The sequence below is a fragment of the Triturus cristatus genome, chromosome 2_1, assembly GCF_964204655.1.
Source record: "Triturus cristatus chromosome 2_1, aTriCri1.1, whole genome shotgun sequence".
NCBI classification, from domain to species: Eukaryota; Metazoa; Chordata; class Amphibia; order Caudata; family Salamandridae; genus Triturus; species Triturus cristatus.
In genome coordinates this window covers 885246301-885270275 of record NC_140581.1, presented here as the reverse complement: position 1 = coordinate 885270275, position 23975 = coordinate 885246301, and the positions used below count along the sequence as shown (strand labels likewise).

The 23975-nt window shown below is 44.2% G+C and overlaps 1 protein-coding gene across 2 annotated transcripts in view; it reads right to left on the bottom strand.

Annotated features, from left to right (window-relative positions):
- Positions 1-23975, bottom strand: part of LOC146866039 (annexin A1-like) — a 253724-nt gene that overhangs the window by 41240 nt on the left and 188509 nt on the right. For both annotated transcript variants that reach the window (XM_085633058.1, XM_085633057.1), the window contains one exon: positions 19914-20009. In XM_085633058.1, the coding sequence (XP_085489184.1) occupies positions 19914-20009 (96 nt within the window). The remainder of the gene's footprint in view (positions 1-19913; positions 20010-23975) is intronic.

Sequence of the window (23975 nt, the reverse complement as noted above, 5' to 3'; positions counted from 1 at the left end):
TGTGGTGGCATCAGATAGCCACTGGAGATAGCATGTTCAGCACGTGTCTTCCTTGTGTCTTCATGGGGATTGGCTTCCCTCAGTCTTATTGCTTTCTCTGGACCTTGCATGGTTGCTTCTCTTGTGTTTGTTGGGGCTGCGGGGCTCGTGCCGCTTTTGGCTTCTTGGTGCTCCTTGTTAGGGTTGGCAGTCTCTTCCTTTGGAGCTGTGGCCTGCGTCTGGGGTGTACAAAGACTGCCTTGTGGTGCTGCGGCCACTTCCTGTGGAGCAGGGTGTAGGGGTACAGTTCACTTTCTGCAGTACCGCTCACCGTCACTAGGTGGTACTGCATGTACTTTCAGGAGGCTGTTACAGTTGCCTGCATGCGCTGCAGAGCTGGGGTGTGGTTGTAGGGCACTCCGTAATCATGGTAATGGCCATTTGGGCCTCAGTGCAACAGTGTTCTCTCACAAACCTCCTCGCTGCTTGCCTTTTGGGTGCTGGGGGGCTCCTTCATGTATGGCCTACGGCATTTCACATGGGCTTCTATGCCCCGTTTGCTTTAGGCCTCGGGTGCTGGAGGGGCTGGTGCAGGGCTCTGTGTTGTGCTGGCACAGTGGCGCTGCTTATTTGCGGGCAGGGGCTGCTACTGATACGGAGTTGGTGGATGCAGTCTATACAGGTGGCGCGGGCGTTGATGCTGGAGGCTGAGGGCAGCTTTACCGATGTGGGAGGTATCTGGGGATGCGGGTGCAGGAACGGCAACTCTTGCTGGTGCTCTTTATTCCTTCCCAGAGCAGACAAGCTGCATCCCCTGGCAGCCAGGTGGCGCTGCTGGCGCTTTGGCCATCTCTCAGGAATCGACGGGGCCGAGAGTAGAGTCGGGATCTGATAAGCCGGTGGGGCTGAGCGCAAACCCCTCTCCTCCTCTGGGCTGCAATGCTGCAAATTACTGCCAGGGGCGCCGCGGCTGCTTCATGTATGCCACGGTGACCTGCAGTGGCAGGAAGGCTGCAAACCAGGCCACGGCGCTGTGTTGCCTTTGATCAGCGCACTGGGGAGAGTGCAGAAGTGAGTGCCGGTTGGTGCACCATCATTCTTTTGCAGCCCCTTATTCTGAACTGGGTGAGAATGGGGCAGTGGAACTTTCAGGCGGTGCAGCTGCTCCATGCTCTCCGGTGACACAACAGCCCGGGCGTCAGGTTGATACTGTTGGTGCTGGGATCAGGCATGTTGTGCCGTGTCTGGACTTTGTTTCCCTTCTCCCTTTTCCCCAGTGCAGAAACGGGAGGTGGAGCCTGTGGATGCCACAGTGCCTGGGCGAGGGTACTTTGAGGGTCAGAAGCGCGTCTGCCTCTAGCTCGGGGTTAGCAGCGGCAATTCCGCTCACGTCTGTTTTTTTTTTTTTTTACCTCTCGCTGACGGGGCGGTCCGTACCAGGGCTGCAGTGGCAGCAGTATGTGGGCATCTGTAGGGACGCCAGCATGGGCACTGGGTGACTTTCTTCCTACTCAGCGCTGCCCCAGCTGTCTTGCTGGCAGTAGGCATGGGTGAGCCTCCACGCAGGCTACACTTCTTCTCCAGGATCTATGAGACGGTGACCCGTTTACACGTGGGGCTCAACCCGCTCCTCGCCATTGTGGAGTCACGGGCCCTAGACCCACATGCTGCTTAACAAATCACTCGGACACAGATGTGAGGTACTGGTAACTGGCAACAGGGAACGTGCACCAGGCTCCTTATATAAGCAGGGTCACCTGACCGGTGATGCCTGTGATGGGTGGATGTGCAGTGTGGGGTGCAACATAAATGGAACACTAGAACATGTCCAGCAGGACACTACAGACCCTGTCAAACATATTGAAATGTGGTTTGCATTCTACCCGAGTCTTCAGCACAGATTTGTTCAACACTCTTCCCTCATATTACACGTTCTATTTACACATCCATTCATTTCATAATGAGTGTTCAGGGTTCCAGCATCTTTATAATCTATTTCCTTTATAAACAACTCAGTATCAAAATATGTGTCATCCCTCAGCCTTCCCATGCAAACAGTCCAAAGTGCTGTGCTTAGTGTTTTCAGAAATCGTTGGTGTAATTGGCTCAATTTTACAGCATTTAAGTGGCTTCATGTCATGTGTGTCTCCTGAAGCCAGCTCTTGCTTTTAGGGCTGTAGCATGATCTATTCTGGGACTTGCAGTTTCAGTTTTAACATTGATAGTATGGACTTGAAAATCTTAGCATGCAAAGTACTGGTTATAGAACCAGGACTGCCTGATATTAGTAGCCCTACATTTGCAGAGCACTAACAAGGAGTGTGTTTATTTGTAACTGTTATGTAAAATATTTTTTCTGCCACTATGTCTGCTGATTTCTGGCCGTATTGAGTGAGGGGAACGAATGGGTGTGGTAGTTGTCCTACAAAATATTCCCAGATCTGGCTACTGTGAAGCTTCGCTCTAAAATTCCTGTATAATGAGTTGCTCTTAAAGTTGTGTCTTCACATGATGGAGAAGGCAAGGTTCTGAAACAGGCATTGTACAGGGTAACATCTGCCTTGAGGGCTTGATAAGATCAGATCGTACATTCTAGGCTTTGAAGTGAAGGAAACTAACAGAGCAAGAAGGAGGAGGCTTGCGCTGTCCGCACGCCATGAATCCAGCCTGGGAAAGGAAAGAGACACAGCATAAGTGAGCCTGCAAATAATGTGAACTGCTCGGGACAGTAGTGTTCTCTCTGATGCTTCTGTTTTTTTCTAATGCAGGTCGAACCTAATCTGCATCAAATGCTGCCATTTTTATTACTAATTACAATCCCAATTAGCAGGCCTGTGTTGATGCTATACAAATCAACTGTAAGGTGGAGTGGGAGGGTCTACTGAGGTACTCAGTGCTTGAAAGCAACACAAAGCATTGAGGCAGGGAGGGTAAGAAGCACACAATGGAGATGTTTGGAAAACACATGCTCTCACATGAAGTGCTTCACGAAAAAGAAACACAAGAGTTCTTTGAAATGATAACACTGCTGTAAGAATAGAAAGAGCTAAAAAAAGAGATGTCAAAGATGCTTTACTTCATGGGAGGGACAAACATAAGCAAGATGAGCTCAAACAAATAAAGCCAGCAAATAAAGGCAAGCAAAGTTGAGTGACAAAACACAATGCCAATAGTAAACAATGGGTATAATGCCCACCTAGGTCAACTTTCAGCATTCCCCCAATATGCCTTTTCAACTGGACAGTGAAGCTGTCTGGTAGGCTTTGATCTAAAAAGGACTAGCCAGCTTAGCTACATAGGCAGGGGTTTGCTATGTGACCATACACCAAAAAGGGGCTAATCAGTGAAGCCCCAGTAATCCAGTCAGTCATAAAGTCTTTATTCGGTTTAAGTGCAAACCATAAAAGCATACTACAATAAATACATATTAAAAAGACAAAGTTCATTTTGGTAGATTACCATACCTAAAAAAGAACACATTGACACAGATAAATTTAACAGGGCAACGTGTCCAATTAAAAACATTAAAAGGGTACAGTTCATTTCTTCAAGGAGCGAATCACCACAGTTAAAAAATTCGCAATATTAAAAGTTTCCCATACATTGTTTAACAACTGAAGATACAAGAAAGCAGGTCTCACTTGAACAAAGCCTTTGTCTCTTAATATAGGGATTAAAAAACATTTCCTAATATCAATAAAGTGCTCACAGAAGAAAAAAAAGTGTATCATATCCTGGGGGAAAAATTATCACAAGAACAAGGGCCAAGGTCCAACGCCCTTTTCCAACCTTTCTTGGCTCCAATCAATAGATGTAATTGATTCAATCTAAATCTGGTTAAAAGAAAACGATGATTTGCATTTGTTACAAATCCAAGATAAGGTTCCATGGAGGATGTTGTTTTACAGAGCTGGTGGGCCCTAACGGTGCCCTTAACCAGCTCCTTCTCTTCCCTTACCGAGGTAGATATGTACATATGAGTTTCTTTACACCATTTGATGTCACCTTTTACCAGGGTCTCAGGAAAATGAAACAATTCTGGTCTACCAAGCTTAATAGCCAGGTTCCGAATATATTTCAGCCAGGGTATATGTAGCCCATGATCAAGCGACATACAGTCTCTCAAAATTATGTGATTCAGGTGTAAATCCGGGTTAAGCCAAATGCTGATCCATTTCAGCATCGGGGCCAGAGCAATACTGTCTTCTAGAAAACCGATACCAAGTTCCTGGTGAACAATATAGTTAGCAGTTGAGATCGGGACTGAGAGGAGGTTTTTTAAAAATCTATCCTCAACAATCTGTATGCTTTTAGCATTATTAATGCCCCAAATCTCAGCTCCGTACAAAGCTATGGAGAGACACTTAGCTTTATAAACCTGGATAAGGGCCTTCATTGGTCTGGCACCTAGTTTTCTGGCGAAGCCCAGAACACCCACAGTTGCTCTTGAAAACACAATCTTTTTTGCCGCAATTTGGGTTACCCCAGAATCTCGATCATCAAAGAGAACGCCCAGATAAGGAAAAGAAGAAACCCTGGATAATTGATGACCCCCACATAAAAAGGTTTTAGATTTAGCGGATTTAGGGCCGATGACCATGACATGTGATTTAACAAAGTTAACAGATAAGTCCAAAGCCTTCATAAAATCAGCAAATGAATTAAGCAGTAACTGAAGGCCCACTCCCGTTCTAGCAATTAGGGCGGCGTCGTCAGCATATAAAAGAGCAGGAACTAAACATTTCCCTGCACGGGGGATATCATTACATGAGGCGATTAGGGTATTGTCTAAATCATTTATATACAGTGTGAAAAGGAGAGGTGCCAAAATGCACCCCTGCCTAACCCCATATGATATGGGTATATCTTTTGTGCAATTACCCCTTTGATCGTAACGAACTGTTGCTATTAACTCTCTATGTAGGTCCGCTAAAAAGTGGACGATGTCTTTGTCTACACCAAGTGCTAGGAGTAGAGGCCACAGTTTTGATCTATTTACACGGTCGAAGGCCGATGACAAATCCATGAAGGCAACCAACAAGGTTCCCTTCTTGGCCACCGTGTATTTACCAATTAATAGTTGTAGATTTAAACATTGGTCTGTGGTACCCATCCCTTTCCTAAATCCATACTGGACCTTAGAGAGTTTTCCTGATTCCTCTAACCAACCATTTAGTTGGGCGAGGACCACCCTCCCCAGAACTTTCACAGAAGAATCTATGAGGGAGATTGGACGGTAGCAGCTCGGATCGCCTCTATCCCCCTTTTTAAAAATAGGAATGATGACAGATTTCGCCCACGTCGATGGAAGGCCCAGTTGACAAGCATTTGTGAAAACATTAAATAGGATTTTGGACCAGAGTTTTATATCTGATTTAAAAAGATCAGCCGGGACTCCATCAGGTCCCGGCGCCTTATTACTTGTCATTTGCAAGATTGCATTTGTGACCTCTAGTTCTGTGAAAGACAAGGTATAACTCTCAGGGTTAAATGAGGACCCCACCCTCGAACCATCTCCATCATACACCTGTTTGAAATGGGTATACCATTTGTCCTCTTGGATACCGCATTCAAGCTCATTATTACTTTTACCGTTAAAAAAAGGCTTGTTTACGATAAACCAAAATTTAGCACTATTTTTGATGACATCAATGGACAGGAGTTCATTCCATGCCTCATCCCTAATTTCATTTTTGCGTTTTTTCTGAGCCATTTTATAGGCCTTCCTACAAATGGCAATTTCTGCTCTATCTAGTGGGACCGTTTTGAGAGCTGTCATTAGCTTCCGTTGGGCGGATGAGCAGCTGTGATCAAACCATTTCTCCCCAATTATGGGTTTATCCTTACATACTTTTTTAAGATCACTATTTACCTGACAGCAAATTTTATCATAAGCTGTCAGAACTGCATCACTACAGATCCCGTCTTGTAAACACAAATGTATTTCATCCCCAACCGTTCCCCACAAGTTTTCAATAAAGTCCTTTGGGACCAGCTGACACCATTTCAGGCGGCGTGTTTGGTCGGTTGGCCTTATGTCCAGTGTTCTGACAGTAGGATTATCAGATTCTCTTTTTTTGAGATCATCAGTGAGAATTAACTGGACAGGGTTATGATCACTATAGACAGACCATTTTACCTTGTATTGACTTACATTATCGGCTAAATTAGATGTGACAAAAATGTAGTCAATAGTGGAACCTGAGCCAGTTCCTTTGTAGGACGGGATGTCATTGGTGTAATTGACGGGATAGACCATGGAATTCCCAACAAGGAGCTCATCTAGAAACATCCCCTGTGGTGTGTGTTCAAAATGTATGTTTCCTTGATTAGGTGGACCTAAACTGTCGCATATAAAACAATTGTTAAGACAACAATGAACATTAAAATCACCAAGCACAATAACCGAATACGGATTTTTGCAAGATTCATTATACATTTGCAAAAAATCAAATAGACTGAGTAAGTGTTCATTTGGCGTGCTCTTAATAAATGAATTATAAAAATTTACGATGAGCCAAATCCCATTAGAGTTGGATTGGATTTCTACTGCTAAACAATAAGGCGAGCCTGTCTCCACTTTACTGTATTTACCCTCAATAGTCAATGAGATAAGGGTTAGAAGTCCGCCTTTAGCCCTCCCCCTACAGGAGGCCACCGCTGGTGACCAAAAAGCAGAAAACCCATCCAGCAAAAAGGTATTTTCAGTGTCCCAAGTTTCTTGTAAACCAATAATTTCGTGGCCTAATAAACAGTCCCTCCATGTGGGATCATGAGCTTTGTTGTTTAGGCCAGCTATATTCCAGCTAAGGACACTTGTACCTGAGGGCATTCGATGGGCAACGACAGTTTCATCCGCTCTTTCATCAATGACATTCCCCATCGCAATCATAGCATTTTGGGTGCCCTCAATACTTGTACCTGGCACAGAACCACTAGAAACCATGTCCTCTTCCCCTATAGAGGATAAACTTTCCCTAATAAATCTAGAAGTAGCCCCAACAGGGTGCAGTCAGTCATTAGAATCTAAGTTACTCAAAGCCTGAAAACGATTTTAAATAACAAGACCTTGAGGAAACTGACCTTCAGGATAACGTACTCTGCCCTCCAATGGAACACTACGGGGTAAATTTATCTGTTGTTTGTAGAAATAACCCAGTGAGTGAAGGGTAATACCCTCATCAGTGTAGGGGAGCAAAGTAGCTTTTGATAAGATGTTATTCACTATGAAGGGATTTCTAAAATTTATTACAACACAGTCCCCCTTTATGGTCTTACGAGAGCGCCCAACCCAGGAAACTCTTCTCGTTGTTAATATCAGGTGGGCTAAATGTACTGGAAAACCATAATGCTTATTTAACCACGAGACTGATTTATTTTTAAGGGATTCGTGGGTTTCTGGGTTAATTTTCTGGGCTACATCCTTCAGGGGGGGTACGTTTATTAACACTACAACAAATGGGGCACAGTCAGGGGGTAGATCTGGTTTTGCTCCTCCTGAATGTGTGCTTGCCGTTGCGTTAATACTACTTGAACAACTTTCGGGAGGTAAAATGTTGTTCACATTTGTCGTGGATTCGACAACCAGTGGATCTGCACAGTTTGAAGTATCCTTTGGGGACTTAGAGGTATCAGCAGTATCCTTTGGGGACTTAGAGGTATCAGCAGATACAGATAGACCCTCAGCTACTCTGCTCATATTCCCAGAGGAATTATTGTTATGTGCCAAAAGATTACGTAAGCCTTCGATCTCAGCGGATAGTTCATCAATCTTGGTAACTAAGGGTTCAACAATTTTCAAGATTTTGGACTCTAAAAGACCTACCAAGGAATCAAATTGGTGAGAATCTAACTTGGCCATAGGGTTATTAGGGATGGCTAAGTCCTTGGTAACCCGATTTAATGAAGCAGGACCCGTCTTTTTATGAGTACTTCGTGCGCAACCCTGTTTCAATTGAGGGCGTTTACGAGATCTTAGCACTCTCTGAGTTGACAGGTCCGGAGAGTCTTCTACGATCTCGTTAACATCAGTTACTAAATCCCTATTAACTTCAGGAGATTCTTGTTCACTAGGAAGTTGATCACCCAGGGTTAACAAATCATTATTCTCATTTAAACAGTTCATAGCATGAGATGGGGGAGAGGATAAGGTGACTGTGTTATTTAACAGAGGGCTAGTAGTCGTTGAGTTTGAACCCTGTCCTAAAGATTTACGCCTATCGCTGTTAATTTTAGTGACTACTTTGACTAGGTAGTTATCTAACGTTGACGTAGTCGAGGATTTACTGCTTGCTAAAGCTTTAGCCATATTTGGCAAACCCCTAGGAAAACCTAAAACTTGAATTAAACTATCGCACAATGTGGCAACACCAACACATATGATAATACCTAATAGCCAAATATGAACAAGTTAAAACCAATACAACACGTACGATATACCGTGAAAAGGGCAGATGGCCCCCACCGTGTGATTACTTATATAGTCTTATGAAGTCTTACACGTTAGTGAGGTGGCTTGTCCCGGCCTCAATCGGTCCTCTGAGGGCCACAGAGGGCCCGCCCTTGTCCCGGGCTTCTCCCGGCGCCGACCCGCGCGCGATCCCGCGACGCGGAGGGAGCGACTGTTTTTTAAACGCCTCCGGGCGCTTCGGTGACGTCTGGGGCGCTAAGGCGCCTGGAAGCAGTAGTCTCCCCACACCAGGCCGCGAGGAGGTCCAGCGGCGGCGGCGGCGGGGAAACGCACCAGCGGAGCACCAGCGGTGCCTGGAGAAGACGGAAGAGACCAGTACACCAGCGACTCCCTCAGCAGGTAATGACAGGGCTGGATGGACACACCTCCCGCTCCACCGAGGGAGCGACTGTTTTTTAAACGCCTCCGGGCGCTTCGGTGACGTCTGGGGCGCTAAGGCGCCTGGGAGCAGTAGTCTCCCCACACCGGGCCGCGAGGAGGTCCAGCGGCGGCGGCGGCGGCGGGGAAACGCACCAGCGGAGCACCAGCGGTGCGTGGAGAAGACGGAAGAGACCAGTACACCAGCGACTCCCTCAGCAGGTAATGACAGGGCTGGATGGACACACCTCCTCCATACAGAGACATGCACCAGGTAGATATGCTGTTGAATGGGTAAAAAGATACCTATATGGCAAGAACTGAAACTAGTTACAAAAGAAGTAGCTATGCACCACTTTATAGGTCGAGCAGTCGAGACCTATTGTAATTTCTTATGTTGAGTTAAAGCCACCCCCCAGCTTTTGATTTGTTTGTTTCAGTGTCCTTCAAAAATCCTTGCTTGCCAGTGGTCAGTCCTGCCTCTTTGTCCCTCATTTCTCTGTTCGTTCCTCCCATGTAGCAGGGACTAAGTACTGTCTCATCACACTACAGTTCTTTGTCTGTTCTCTGGGGGACTACTTTATTTCCTTGTTCCTGATCTGTTTACCCAAGTGTAGTTTCGGCACCATCGCTGATTACATTTAAAGTTTTCCTCCCTCCCACCTCCTCCTAATTCCACAGTTTTATTTGGGGTACCTTTGTCTCCCTCTTCGTGGTTATATTTTTTAGGCTTTTAGCAATTTTCGCTGTCAAACTTCATTTGGACTTCTTTTTAGTAGGATGTTAGTTTGGTTTTGGGCTTTGTTTTACAGAGCATTGGGCTTTTTTTTTGTTTGGGTCTGCCTCAGGCTTATGTTCATTCATGTTTGTGCGTTTCCCTTCCTAATACATTTTAACTGCTTCCTGACTTTCCGCTTGTAGATCGTGTGCACTTTAGTTTGTTAATTAATTGCAGCTCTTTATGTAACACTTTCCCCTCCTCCCAACCCAAGCAGGCTTAGTTGGCTGGGCTGTGGATGGCTCTGAAGCGGGATTCAAACAACAAGCATTTACGGTATTTTAACAGGCAGTGATATCACTTCCTGAGTTTTAGCTCGTGTTGCTGTTTAAATTATACAAAAATGTGTTTATTTGTAAACCTCTGAACCCCCGCTGCTTTTATTTTAACAATACAAAGCCAGCTTCAGGGATGCTGCGCTTTACAATATTGTGTTCTTTCTCATGAGTGCTGCAGGGGAGGAGCATGGCCGCATCATGTACATTCCTCCTGCTCCTGCAAAATTACATGAACGAAACGAAGCTCCACCACCGCTGAACACGCTGCTCTCTTAATTGGCGCTGAATTATCCTGCATATCTCGCTTGTTGCTCACAGTACACTTTAAGGAGTACAGTAAGCTTCACTCCCCCATATTTCATCATTCCAGCATGTCAAGAGTCAGTGAGTGGAGCAGGATATGGAGATAAATGTGCCCGGTAAAACCGAAGTCCATTTACAAGTCACAGACTCGTGGCTGGCTGCTTTTTATGCTTTTCTCTCTTTATTCGAGGATGCCACTTTCTTTCAATGTCTCCCCTACTTCTGCTCTTCTCTTTCTGCTTCCCGTTGTCACTCGTTTTTCCGTTTCCCTCTCTCGCTTTTTCTCTTCTTCTCTCTTATACTGTCTCCTCATTCTCCTCCCCTCTCTCTTGTCTTCCTCTGCCCACCTTTCTCTCCTCTTTCACCTTGCTTCTCCTCCTAACCTTTATTTCCCTTAACTCCGTTCTATGGCTATATCTCTTTTTCCTTCCTCCTCCTTTCATTTTTACTTTTCTTCCATTTCCATTCTCCAGCCTGTAGAGGCTTTGTTTTGCCATGCAGTGCAGAAGCTACATGCCCTGTGTGACATGCACCATGTCTAGAAAAAGTACATCTTGAGAAGAAGATGCTGCATTGTGAAAGAAACCAGGACTTGGGGGGAAAACACTAGTTGCTCTGAATAGAGGGCCATACTGCAGATATGGGGGCATCAGAAAGTAATGAAACTGATAAGGCATAAAACTACGATGTGGCTATTAAAATGTTGAAATGCATCGTAAGAGGGGTACAACCAGGCATCTTTCCTCTTTCTCCCGCTAGGTAAAATGGTTACATGAAAGTCCAGCCTCTGAAAATAGTACCCGCACAATATGGTGTGATCTGTCAAGCCATCTCCTAGAATACAGTGTTTACTGTACTGGAGTGTGAGATTATAAATATAAACAAGCGTTTAAAATGCAATAGGTCTTGCATTTGCAATGCAAACGTCTCACATTTGCAAGAGTTTAAGCTATTAGCATTGTAAATGATAATGCCTTTTATTTATGTTTTAAAAACCAAAACATAATTTACAATGCCAAAAGCTCAAACTCGCGCAAATGCGAGACCAATTGCATTGCAAATGCTTGTTTTTAATGTATTAATTTTGTACTGTCTACTGCTGAACAAACAAGCCCCCTGAAGGAGGCAGGATGCGGAGAATCAATCAAGCCTGGTAACCAGAGCACAAACAACACAAACTTTAAAAGGTTCAGATTCCACCTACTTCTGCTAGGCCGAAGGAAGATACAATTTTAGCAGGGACTCATGCCCCAAGCCTCTCTTAGGCTCTCACAGGCGGATAACCACACCACGGGAAATCACACATACATATGGGAAACCTTTAAGGCATGTTTTTAAATTCCTACTCATCTGTAGTTCGACACTTCCGGTCAACGATCCAACAGTCGCAGGGAAGGACACAAGCACACAAAGGTCTCCCTTGAATAGCCTTAAAAAAGTCATAAACAAATCACTAAAGACATTGAGTTTACGCCTGGGCGACAAGGACCTACAACAACAGCTCCGCAAGAGCAAGGCCGAACTTAGGAAACTCAAATGGGACATAAGAAAATCCAAAGAAAACGACCTCTGGGCCAAACTCCATCATGATTCCAAAGGAAATAATAGTGCCTGATTTTGGGCAATGATAAATAAATTCCTACAGCCGGCGCATGGTGGTTTAACAACATACATAACAGAAAACAACTGGACATCCTTTTTAGAACGTCACTTCAATCAACAGGTATCTGGATTAAACATCAGCAAGGACGACCAGCCTGCACCCAAATTTCAAACTGTGACGACTGACGAGGTCGAGGCAATCTAAATCGATGCCGTCATGATCAGGGAACAAATATGCAAAGGGAGGAAAGAAGGAGCACCTGGGCCAAATGGGATTCCACCAGCTCTTTTTAAACAAGATCCAGAATACTGGTCAGAAACCCTAGCTCCTATCTTCAGCTCTGTTAGGTAGACTGGGTGTTTGACCGCATCATGGAAGGGCTCCATCATCTCACCAATTTATAAAGCGGGGTTCAAAACCCTGCCAAAAAACTACCGTTTAATTGCATTATTGGACGTAGAGGCAAAATAGTTTGCAGGGAACCTTCTTGCTGTGCTACAAGAATGGGCAACAGAGCAAAATATAATTCCCCCTAGACAAACATGGTTCTGTAGAGAGACTGGAAAAACAATCAACCTTTTACCAATGTCATTACTCATCGATAAAGCAATTTTAACCAAACAAACTCTCCATTTTTGCTTTGTGGATTTTAAGGCGGCGGTCGATAATGTCAACCGAGCTAACCTCTTGAGAAAATTGGCTCTCCGGGGGGGTTCCTCCGTCCCTCCTGAATCTCCTAATAGAATTGCACTCCAACACGTGAATACAGGTCAAGCTCGGCAACGGCTCCCACCTGTCGAGGCACATACAAACAACTAAAGGCCTCAAGCAGGGGTGCGTTCTCGCACCCTTTCTTTTTAACCTTTATACAGCAGACCTGACAACAGCTCTCAATGCGCACGCCCCTCGAATAGGAGGAAAAACCATTTCCAGCATGTCTTATGCGGACGATGTTGTTCTAACTAGCCACACCCAAGTAGGTCTACAACGGCTACTCAATACACTGCATGGGTAAGTTAACATTGACGAAAGTAAAAGTTTGACAATTAATGGAAAAAAACAGTCTCATGTTTGGTCGCTTGGAAAAACCGCAATTTCGAACTGCGATGTGTATAAGTACCTAGGTGTTATGATTGACAAGGGTGGCCAATTCGCAAACCAGCTTAAGGCCATCAAGAGGAAAGGAATGGTGATTGCGACAACGCTAAGGCAACTTAAAACAAAATTGACAGGACCAACATTTGCCCCACTTATCCATGCTGCGCAAGCAAAAATTCCATCATAAGTTACATACGGCAGCCAGGTACTGAGAGGCAGGGACGCTTGCTGGATACCACCTTGGCAAAAGCATACAAGGTACTGCTAAACCTCCCGCCATATACCTCACCAGCACAGATTAGTCTCGAGCTTGGTCTAACGAAGCGACTCCTCGCAAGGCGAGGCTCGTACATCAAGTGCTGGCATAAAATTAAGAACTCCGCCAGGAATACATTAAACCACCAGCTCTAGCAGGAACTTTGCAGCACATCCACCTCGCCAGCTAAAGCATACTTGGAGGAATCTCTGGCAGTCACTGGACTAGCCGACCTATGGGAAATCCCAACAATGCACTTGCACTTAAAGCACATCGTAAATAAGGTTATTAAGAAACTTTCTCTCACAGAAGATGAAGTCACTTTTGCACAAAGGAGCCATGCATGATGACTCTGGCAGCTACAAATCATTTGGGTCACAGGCATACTTTAAACTGGGGTACTCTGGGAAGTCCAAAGAAGCCTTTCTAAAACACAGGTTAGGAATCCTGCCAGCCATACCTCATCTTCCACCATGGCTGAGAGAGATCTATGGGAACCTGTGCCGGCTATGTAGTTGGAAATGAGGACATTGAACATATAATATACTCCTGCATCAAGCTAAAAGAGGAAAGGGTAGGCCTCCTAAAAACTCACTTTAGTGAACGAGGCATACGTATCCAGAGACAAGCAGTACTCGCATGCTTTAACCCAAGGGATCCACAACTAAATGGGAAGCTTGTTAAGTTCCTGCTTCAAGTAGCATCTAAGCAAAGTAACCAGTGTATAGACTCCAGAGGCTCCGAGCAAAAATATGAACTATGGTCGCTCTGCACTTTCAAATTACTCACGCATGTCTTGATACAGAACATTTTTAACAGAGTACCGATCGGAAAGTCAATTAACCAACATATTTTATCAGAATGTATTTTTGTAATGGTTTTAATTAATCAAAAACAATATTTTTACTTACTTACACAGGAGGACAAGCACTATTCAGGTGAGTACTAGTCAGGTCGTAGCTCAAACCCCACCTTGCACACGCAAGGCTAAAAAATGAAGAGCTTGATAGGTTGCTGCCCTGACAACACAAGAGCAACTCAGTTTTCCTTGGTTTACTCTGCTACGCTCACCCCTACATGGACGAACCATATTTTCTGTGGATCTCAGAGGCCCTTGTTCTGTCTACGTACATAATGAGGCATCCTCCTGACCTTCCAGAATTTTCTTCCAGAACACATGGCACCTATTGTACTTAAATTGCTCAATCTTAGTGCAGCTCTTCTCTGACATGTGTGCCTTGTAAAAATCATATTTTATACATGACTTCCACAAGTTAATTTCCCTTCTAAGCTCCTTTTCTTGGTATATTTCCCCTCTACCCATCCCTCACCGATAAACTCAGCTTTCACTTCTAGACAAAGGCCTTTGAACTAAAACAATAGTAGCCATTTTTGATATTGAACACTGAGGGAAACACTTAAAGTTTTGAGTAGTTGGATCTGATTTACCCTACTAATTCCTATCTATCTATCTATCTATCTATCTATCTATCTATCTATCTATCTATCTATCTATCTATCTATCTATCTATCTATCTATCTATCTATCTATCTATCTATCTATCTATCTATCTATCTATCTATCTATCTATCTATCTATCTATCTATCTATCTATCTATCTATCTATCTATCTGTCTGTCTGTCTGTCTGTCTGTCTGTCTGTCTGTCTGTCTGTCTGTCTGTCTGTCTGTCTGTCTGTCTGTCTGTCTATCTATCTATATTCACTGAAAAAAACAAAGGTTTAATTAATGTTATAGTCAGGTAGCAATTTCAGTGGCAACGCAATGCTTTAAACTAAACTAATAACTATAACTCCTACCCTAAGGTAACTATAACTTGCAGGACCCTATTTGCTGGGGAAAAAAATATTTCTTTTAGGAGAGGGGCGCATGGCCCCCATCCCTTAGCTCAAATGAGCAAGAGGACCCCATCTTCTCTGGCCAAAGAATAATAACAGGAGATGGAATACATGCCCCCCCCTCCGAACCTTAAGAGGCCCCAGGGACCCCATCCCTTGTGGCCACATATTTATATTAAGGGATCGTGTGCATGGATAGGGAACTAATTTCCCAAGTCCCGTAATGGCAGTTAGCAACATAATTCTTCATGTTTCTGGCAACCAATAAGAGCCTTGATCTTGCGGGAGCAATTTGGCCCAAGAGAAAAAAAAAACCTTGGACAATCAGAAGGGTCTGTTTTTTTTAATTGGATCCAAGGTACTCTTGCGAGATTCATTTGAACCCAACCATCCAGAAATACAAATATTTTTGGAGCTTTATATCTCCACAACTACTAAATGAGTTCACACCAAATCACAAAAAGCATGCTTTGTAGATCAAGATCTAGCTTTCTGCCATATTTGGTGTAATTCCGTTCAGTAGTTTTTGGGATATCAATCAATCAATCAATCAATCAATCAATCAGGATTCTTACAAAGCACGATTACTCACCCGTGAGGGTCACAAGGCGCTGAGTGGGTGGGGGGTGGATCTGCGTTTTATCCGACGAGCCAGGTCTTGAGGTCCTCCCTGAATTGTGGCAGCGAAGGTGATTACCTGTGGTGCAGAAGCAGAGAGTTCCAGGTCTTTGCACCGAGGTAAGAGAAGGATCTTCTTCCCGCCATGCTCTTGAGGATTCATGGGATTGTGGTCAGGGCCAGTTGGGCGGAGAGGAGATGTCTGGTGGAAGTGTAGATGGAGAGGAAGTGGTTGAGGTTTGCAGGTCTGGTGTTGCGGAGGGCTTTGTAGGTATGCATGAGGAGCTCGAAGGTAATTCTTTTATTGATAGGTAGCCAGTGAAAGTCTCTCAGGTGGCTGGTGATGTGGATGCAGCGTTGGATGTTCAGGATGATCTGGCAGAAGCGTTCTGGATGTTCAGCAGTTTCTTTTGGAGTTTCTGGGTGGTTCCGATGTATAGTGCATTGCCATAGTCGGGTCTGCTGCTGAGAAGCACATGGTGGGGATTCATTTGAAGATCTTATGAAGCAGGCAGAGTGTGTAGAAGCAGGAGGACAAAACTGCATTGATATGGCAGTTCATTGAGAGCGAGTAGTCCAGGATGATGCTGAGGTTTTGTGCATAGGCTGTGGGTGTGGTAGGGCACCGGGGGCTGTGGGCCACCTGGAGCCATCCCAGGTGGAGGGGTGGAGCCCTGGATGCAGTGCTTAATTTGAGCCAGTGCTTTCCAGTGCTCAGCACCGGCCCTTAATTAGTTTCCAGTGCTCGGCACCGGCACCTAATTGTCAATACCATATTTGGAACAGTCCCCCACATGGTGGCGCTGCACATCTAATTAAGAGATTAGCAGAACAGCGGTGTTTTCAGACTACAATATACATTAAAATTGCTAATACCTGCCTCCCCAGCCATTCCTTTAGCTTTGGGGATCTGGAATAATGGGAACTGTCGCATTTACATGCAAAAGAGATGGTTAGTAGTTGTTTTGGCTGCGATGACAAGGGCGTTAGGTGGTGCAAGCTGCAGTGGCCTCCTGGTCAGAGCCCTGGCACTTAATATTTTACAAATCAAGTACTGCCTGGATGAGCACTTTGGTCTTGTCTGAGTTGAAGTTGAGGCAGCTATCCTTAATCCAGGCAGTGACTGTCTTCATCCAGTTGTGGAAGTTGCTCTTGGCGGCTGTGGATTCGTCTGTGAGGGAGAGAATCAACTGGATGTCATCGGCATAGGGGACGATGTTGAGTCTGTGGCTTCTGAGGATGGCCGAAGGCGGGGCCATGTAGATTTCAAAGAGGGTGGGGCTCAGGGAGGATCCCTGTGGCACTCCTTAGCTGATCTCTGTGGTTTCTCAGTTGAACAGTGGAAGTCTGACTGTCTGTATTCGGTCGGTGAGGAAAAAACAAAAACATTCCTGGGGTTGTGTTGCAGATGCCGGTGAAGGCAGCTGAACAGTCCAGAAGGATGAGGTGAGCAGTTTTGTCTCAATCGAGAAGGGTGTGGATATCATCTGTAGCAGCGAGGAGAGCAGTCTTGGTGCAGTAGTTGCTTCTAAAGCTCAATTGGAAGAAGTCCAGGATGTAGTTAATTCCAATGAACTCGGAGAGTTGGACGTTGATGGCTTTCTCAATGACTTTGGCTGGGAAGGGGAGCAGAGAGATGGGTCTGTAGTTCTTGAGTTCCGTTGTGTTGGCAATGGTTCCTTTAGCAGGGGGTTAATCTCTGCCTGCTTCCAGACGTCTGGGAAGGTGGCAGACTCGATGGAGCAGTTGATGGTGTGTCAGAGTTCGGGTGAGATGATGGTGCTGGCTCTGTTGAAGAAGTGGCGAGGACAGGGATCCAAGGAGGCTCCTGAGTGGATCTCCCTCATGATCCTGAGGATGTCATCATGGGTAAGGGTGGTCCAGTTGGACAATGTCTGCTGAGGTCTGGAGCCATTGGGTCTGGTGGTTGCGGGGGGTGTGGGTCCTCATTTTTTAAGCTGTCATAGATCTCCTTGAACTAGCAGTGAAAACAGGTGGTGAGGTTGTCGCAGATGACTTGAGAGGGGGAAATGTCTGCTGTCTCTGTTCTAGGTTTGGTTAATTCGTTGACCATGGTGAAGAGTTCTTTGCTGTTGTGTACCTTGGTGTTGAAGCATTCCTGGATGGCTACTTTCTTTGTTGATCTGATGAGGTGGTGGTGTGCAGTGATGGCTTATTTGAAGGCTGTGTGGTCTGCCATGATCCTGATGCTCCTCCATCTTTTCTCAAGCTGTCTGCAGGCACGTTTGGACTCTTGGAGAGCAGAGGAGAACCAGCTGGCTTTCTTTGAGTGCTGCATGCCTGTGGGGTTCCTGGGGGGAGCCAGTGTGTTGGCACAGTCGGAGATCCAACAGTGGAGGTTTGGTGACGAGATGTTGGCATGCGTGGAAAATTTGTTGTGGGGTTTTGCTGAGGGAGGCAGTGAGATGGTCTCCAGTGACCTTGTTCCAGCTTCTGCAAGGATCACAGTGAGTGTTGTGGTGTATGGTGAGATTGGTGAAGGAGAAGTGGCTGCAGTGATGGTTGGTCCAGTGTGGCTCGGTGGTGTGGCTGACCGAGATGTTGTTGCTTGCAGAGATGATGGCGTCAAGTGTGTGTCCTGCTGAGTGGATTGGAGTTGTGACCAGTTTGTTGAGTTGACAGTTGCGAGGTTCTCTAGTAGGGATGAGGTGTTGTGGTCACTGAAGTTGTCCAGGTGGAAATTGAGGTTGCCGAGAAGGATGTAGTCTGTTGAGGCGAGAACAAGGTGAGTGATGAAGTCAGCTATGGTTTGTCTGAAGGGGGAGATACAGGAAGTCTGTAGACGAGGGTGCCTTTGAGGGTGGTATTCGGGTTGGTCTGAGTCTTGAAGTGGAGGTGCTCCATGTGATGCTAGTGGTCGTCAAAGCTGGCTGTGAGGGGAGGGTGACTTTATGTATGATGGCGATGCCTCCTCCCGGTCAGTTGACTCAGTCCTTGTGGATGATTTTGAGGCTGACGGTGATGGCGGTAGGGATATCGGGGGCTGAGGTAAATAATGGTTTTAAAAAAAAATGGATGGGAAATGCATGGGGATTTATTGTTTTGGGATTTTTTTCTCTGCCCCGCTTGACGTACTGCTCCAAAACATTTCAAGAAAGAGCTGAAGCAGATAAACCTTTTTTGCATAGTTCATGAAATTTCATCAAACAGCACCAAGGTTATTAGCAATCCAAAATGCACATGGTCTATGGAAAAGCAGACCTAACTATAACTGCCTAGTTTTTTTTATTTTTATCTGGCCTTCATCAGGACCTGGCATACTTGACGTGCCACCCTGAAAATTGATGAAACAGACTGCTCTCCAATGTCAGCTACCTCTTACTGACTTATGGACATGGTTTATCTCTAAATACAACAGCAAAGTCAGTGCTGAAATCTACCCACTGTCAGAACATGTGAAGGGAATAAAAAGCCAATGAAGAGGGGAATCAGATCACTGGCTATCACAATACAACTAAGGGAAACCCAGAACATGGAAAGCTCTGAAAGAGCAGAGAGGTATCATGTATAGTCTGCTATGAAATTAACCCCGGGCGTAGCACTACGCTTCGCCCACGTAGTGTACGTAGCGCTGCCTGCTTCGCACTTTCCGAAGTAGGCGAAGCAGGGCAGCGCTACGCACACGCCGAGGGCGAAGCGTAGCTGCTTGCCACCCGCCACCCACCTCCCGCCCGCCCTTCTTTTAAATAATATAAGCATTGAAAAATAAATTAAAATAAGTCGACTTACCCGTAAGCGCGGCGTCTCCGGGGCTCCTTCTTTCTGTTTCTAATTTCTTCTGGCAAATGCGCATGCGCGGACACCCGCGCATGCGCATGCGCATTTGCCAGAAGAAATTAGAAACAGAAAGAAGGAGCCCCGGAGACGCCGCGCTTACGGGTAAGTCGACTTATTTTAATTTATTTTTCAATGCTTATATTATTTAAAAGAAGGGCGGGCGGGAGGTGGGTGGCACGTAGTGGGGCTACGCGAAGCGCGTAGTGTGCGTAGATTTGGGCACACTACGTGCTGATTCACGTAGCCCCACTACGCCCACTACGCCCACCCTTATATGAAATCCAAAAATAAGTATTTAACAAATAGCACAATTCAGAATTTCTTTATACAATGTATAACCCACTGGTAGAGTATGGTAGTAGAGTTTAAAAGAATGCAAACAAGCATAACTCTCACAAAGTAAACAAAGCAGCTTCACAGTTGGAATATATAAACTAAATCACATTTTCCAAAACAACAGTTCACCATAGCGATAAATTCTGCAAGGATTTTAAAACAGAAATTACAGATACATACGGATTTCAACCAGGCAAGTTTCAATGTCTCCTTTCATCTCCAGATTCAAAGCCATGCTAGCATCATGCTTACTGTATTTTGGATAATTCTGAAAAACTAAACAAAAAGGTAGTTTTGTTAGAGCAGTAACTCCTAGTTCTGCTTACTATCTCTATAATCAAGAAATATGTAAGGCACACAACCATTACAAAATCAGCTTACTTATTACAAAACACTTAAAATAAATTAATGATTTATTTTCAACTCTAGCTTCAAATGTACTGAAACAACCTGTTGCTAAAAAGCACATAAATATAATAAGGAAGGGGATCAGGTGCAAAAGATGCTGGCAAATGATCCCAAAGTTCAAAAATAAAGTAAAGATTCCTTCATTACAAGACATGGATGCCTGCTTTCCTGTTATGGAATGAAGTGTGAGAGGATACATTGAGATCAGAAATCGTTTGACATGTATAATGAATACATGAACTCCATTTGCTCACATTTTAGGGACTGGAGAATGATCCCGGATTTTAATTAAATAATTTCCTGTCTTGCGAAAGTAGAAGTAACAAAACACATAGAGTGATAGTATGATATGCTCAAAGTACTTTCAGGCTATGGGTCATGAAAGTATGGTAAGACAGTATTTTGTCCCTTTCTCTGGAGATGTCTTTTTGCGACTTGTACACTAATTATAGAATAATGATTGGTGTATGATGCTTGCTGACTGTCTCTTCTGCAACCGAGGCTCAAGAGTGTGAGAATACACAAGTTATAGTTAGGTGGACATTTCACTCGTAAAAAACCAATGAAATTCCACCGTTATAGTTAGTTAAGATAACTATAACTCGCGCGCCCGCAATCCAGTGCTCATGACGTCACATATTTCATCACTCATGACATGGTCAGTGGCATCACTCATGACATCACTGATGACATCATCCTTGTGATAGAGTGGCGGTCGCGCGAGTTATAGTTATCTGAACTAACTATAACGGTGGAATTTCATTGTTTTTTTACGAGTGAAATGTCCACCTAACTATAACATGTGTGAAACCTATGGTTTTTTTAAGTGAATTTGCAAGGTTTTTTAAATGCTAATTCCTAACTAGAACGTGTGTGAAACCTATGGTTTTTTAAGTGAATTTGTACGGCTTTTTAAATGCTAATTTTTTTTTATGGTTTATCACGGTGCGCGCACCGTGCGCGCACCCCGCGATTTAAAAAAAAAAAAAAAAAATGTTTTTTCACCCTTCGGGGTCCTTTAGGGACCCCCTGACAAAGGCTAGGGGGTCAGGAACTCTCTACCCTGCCCCCTTTTCACGTTCGCCACCTCTCTTTTTCACTCTCGCACCCACAACAAACAAAATGGCGGCCGACACTTCCTGATTTCGACCGATTCGAACGTTGACTGACATGGAACCACCAATCAGAATTACGCTGCGCGCATGGTGCGCGGCTATAGATATTTATGTGCTTTAACTGCAATTTTCTCAGGAACTACTGAACAGATTGACTCCATATATGCAAAAGGCACTTCCCTGACCGGAGGACTACCTCTCTGCCAAATTTCAAGTAATTCTGTTCAGCCGTTCGGGCTGTACCTTCGACTAAAGGTCCTATGGAAAAATGCATGGGGAAAACGCGTTTTGGGACCCCCCTTTTTTCTTGGCCCCCGCTTGACGAATCACCCCGAGACTTTTCAGGGTAGGAGCTGACCGGAGCGCCCCATTAGTTTTGAAAATTTCGCGAGGATTCGTCAACAGGCGCCAAAGTTATTCAAAATAGAATTTTCAGATTTCCTATGGAAACACGGTCCTAACTATAACTATCTACTGGCAACCGCCAGTAGATAATATACATATATGTATATATATGTGTGTATATATATCTATATATATACATATATATAGATATATATATCTATATATATATATATATATATATATATATATATATATATTACCTACTGGCGGTCGCCAGTAGGTAGTTATAGTTAGGACCACGTTTCCATAGGAAATCCGCAACATTCTATTTTGAATAACTTTGGCGCCGGTTGACGAATCCTCGCGAATTTTTCAAAATAGGTGGGGCGCTACGCTCCGCTCCTACCCTGAAAGTCTCGGGGGGATTCGTCAAGCGGGGGCTGAGATAAAAGGGGGGTCCCAAAACGCGTTTTTCCCATACATTTTTCCATAGGACCTTTAGACACAGCTACAGCCCGAACGGCTGAACAGAATTACTTGAAATTTGGCAGAGAGGTAGTCCTCAGGTCAAGGAAGTGCCTTTTGTAGGTTTGGTGTAAATATGTTCAGTAGATCCTGAGAAAATAGCATTTAAAAGCATATATAGATGTGGGCGGAGCCTAACCACACATCTCATCCTGAGATCTGATTGGCTGTCAGCACTTCATCCAAGAAGTGTTGGCAGCCATCTTGGGACCAATATACATGATAGCACCTCATTAAAAAGCATTGCAGTTAATAGAAGGTTTTAAGACTTTAGTTACATTATAAATCATTTGTTGATGGTACCATACTCATTTTAGGAATTGTGGTATGTTCTAAGGTGATTTCACCATGTGAAAAAGACTTCTGCTGGGATATCATGATTGAGAGAAAAATATTTTCTCATGCTTTTACCACAGGGGTTTGGAATGTGATCTATAGGCTAAACTGAGAGCTTATTTTCTGTAAATTCACATTATCTTTCTCAGTCATGTGAGAATGAAGTCAGACATTCTCAGTAAAACATGTACATCCAACAAGGGCAGAGACTGTCAGTTGATTCCTTTGTGTTCTACTGCAGCTTCCCAGAGTGTTCCAAAGAACTACTAGAGCGCTAACAGTCCTACTTATGATAAACGTATGGCACACCTGAAGCCATCTTGCTTGGATTAAAGTGGTAACTCTTAAAACATTTAATTTAAAAAGGAACAAAATGAGGGGGTTCATTTTTCAATAAAAAGTATGATTAGTGCTGCAGAAAGAAAAATTAGGGCACATTTTGAGTGACTTCTCAAATCCTCTTCTATTTCATTAAAAAATTCTGACATGCAGACTGAAACATGCACTTTCAATACCAGCAGCAGTTTTCCCTGGTGAGCAGTAGCTTTACTACAGTGATCTAATGAGCAAAAAGAGTGCTAACATTCTGAATTTATGGCAAATGTGTGACACATCTGAATGCCTTCTTGATGGAATCAAAGTAAAAAACTGAAAGTATTTCCTACTGAGGAGACTGCAGTAAATGAGGAAATTAGGAAACAACATAACAGATAAGTCTCCCAAGATGGCCACCAGAGACAAAAGAGCCCAAATGTAGCCCAAATATCACCCAAATGTAGCCCAAGTATAGCCCAATGACAGAATGTCCCAGAATGTTCTTAAAAACAACTAGAGCGCTTACTGTCTTCATTATGACAAAAGTATGGCACACCTGAAGCCATCTTGATTGGAATAAACTGGTAACACTTAAAACATTTAATTTAAAAAGGAACACAATGAGGAGGTTCATTTTGCCATAGAAATTATGATTAATGCTGAAGAAAGAAAATGAGGGCACATTTTGAGTGACTTCTCAAATCCTCTTCTATTTCATTAAAAAATTCTGACATGCAGACTGAAACATGCACTTTTAATACCAGGAGCAGACTTCCATGGTGCAGTAGTTTTACTACAGTGATCTAATGAGCAACTAGAGTGCTAACATTCAGAATTTATGGCAAATGTGTGACATATCTGAATACCTTCATGATGGAATCAAAGTAAAAAACTGAAAGCATTTCCTACTGAGGAGACTGCAGTACATGAGGAAATTAGGAAACTTCATAACAAATAAATCTCCCAAGATGGCCACCGGAGACAAAAGAGCCCAAATGTAGCCCAAAATCACCCAGATGTAGCCCAAATATAGCCCAATGACAGAAGTGTGCAAAACACTTATTATTTTGTGTTTTTGCAGTGTTATATAGTGCAGACTTGTCAGGTATTGGAGTGCTTTACATGAGCATTGGTTACATCACACAAGAACACATTCATTTTGGTTGTAGACATGGGGAGACTAAGTGATTTGACCAGA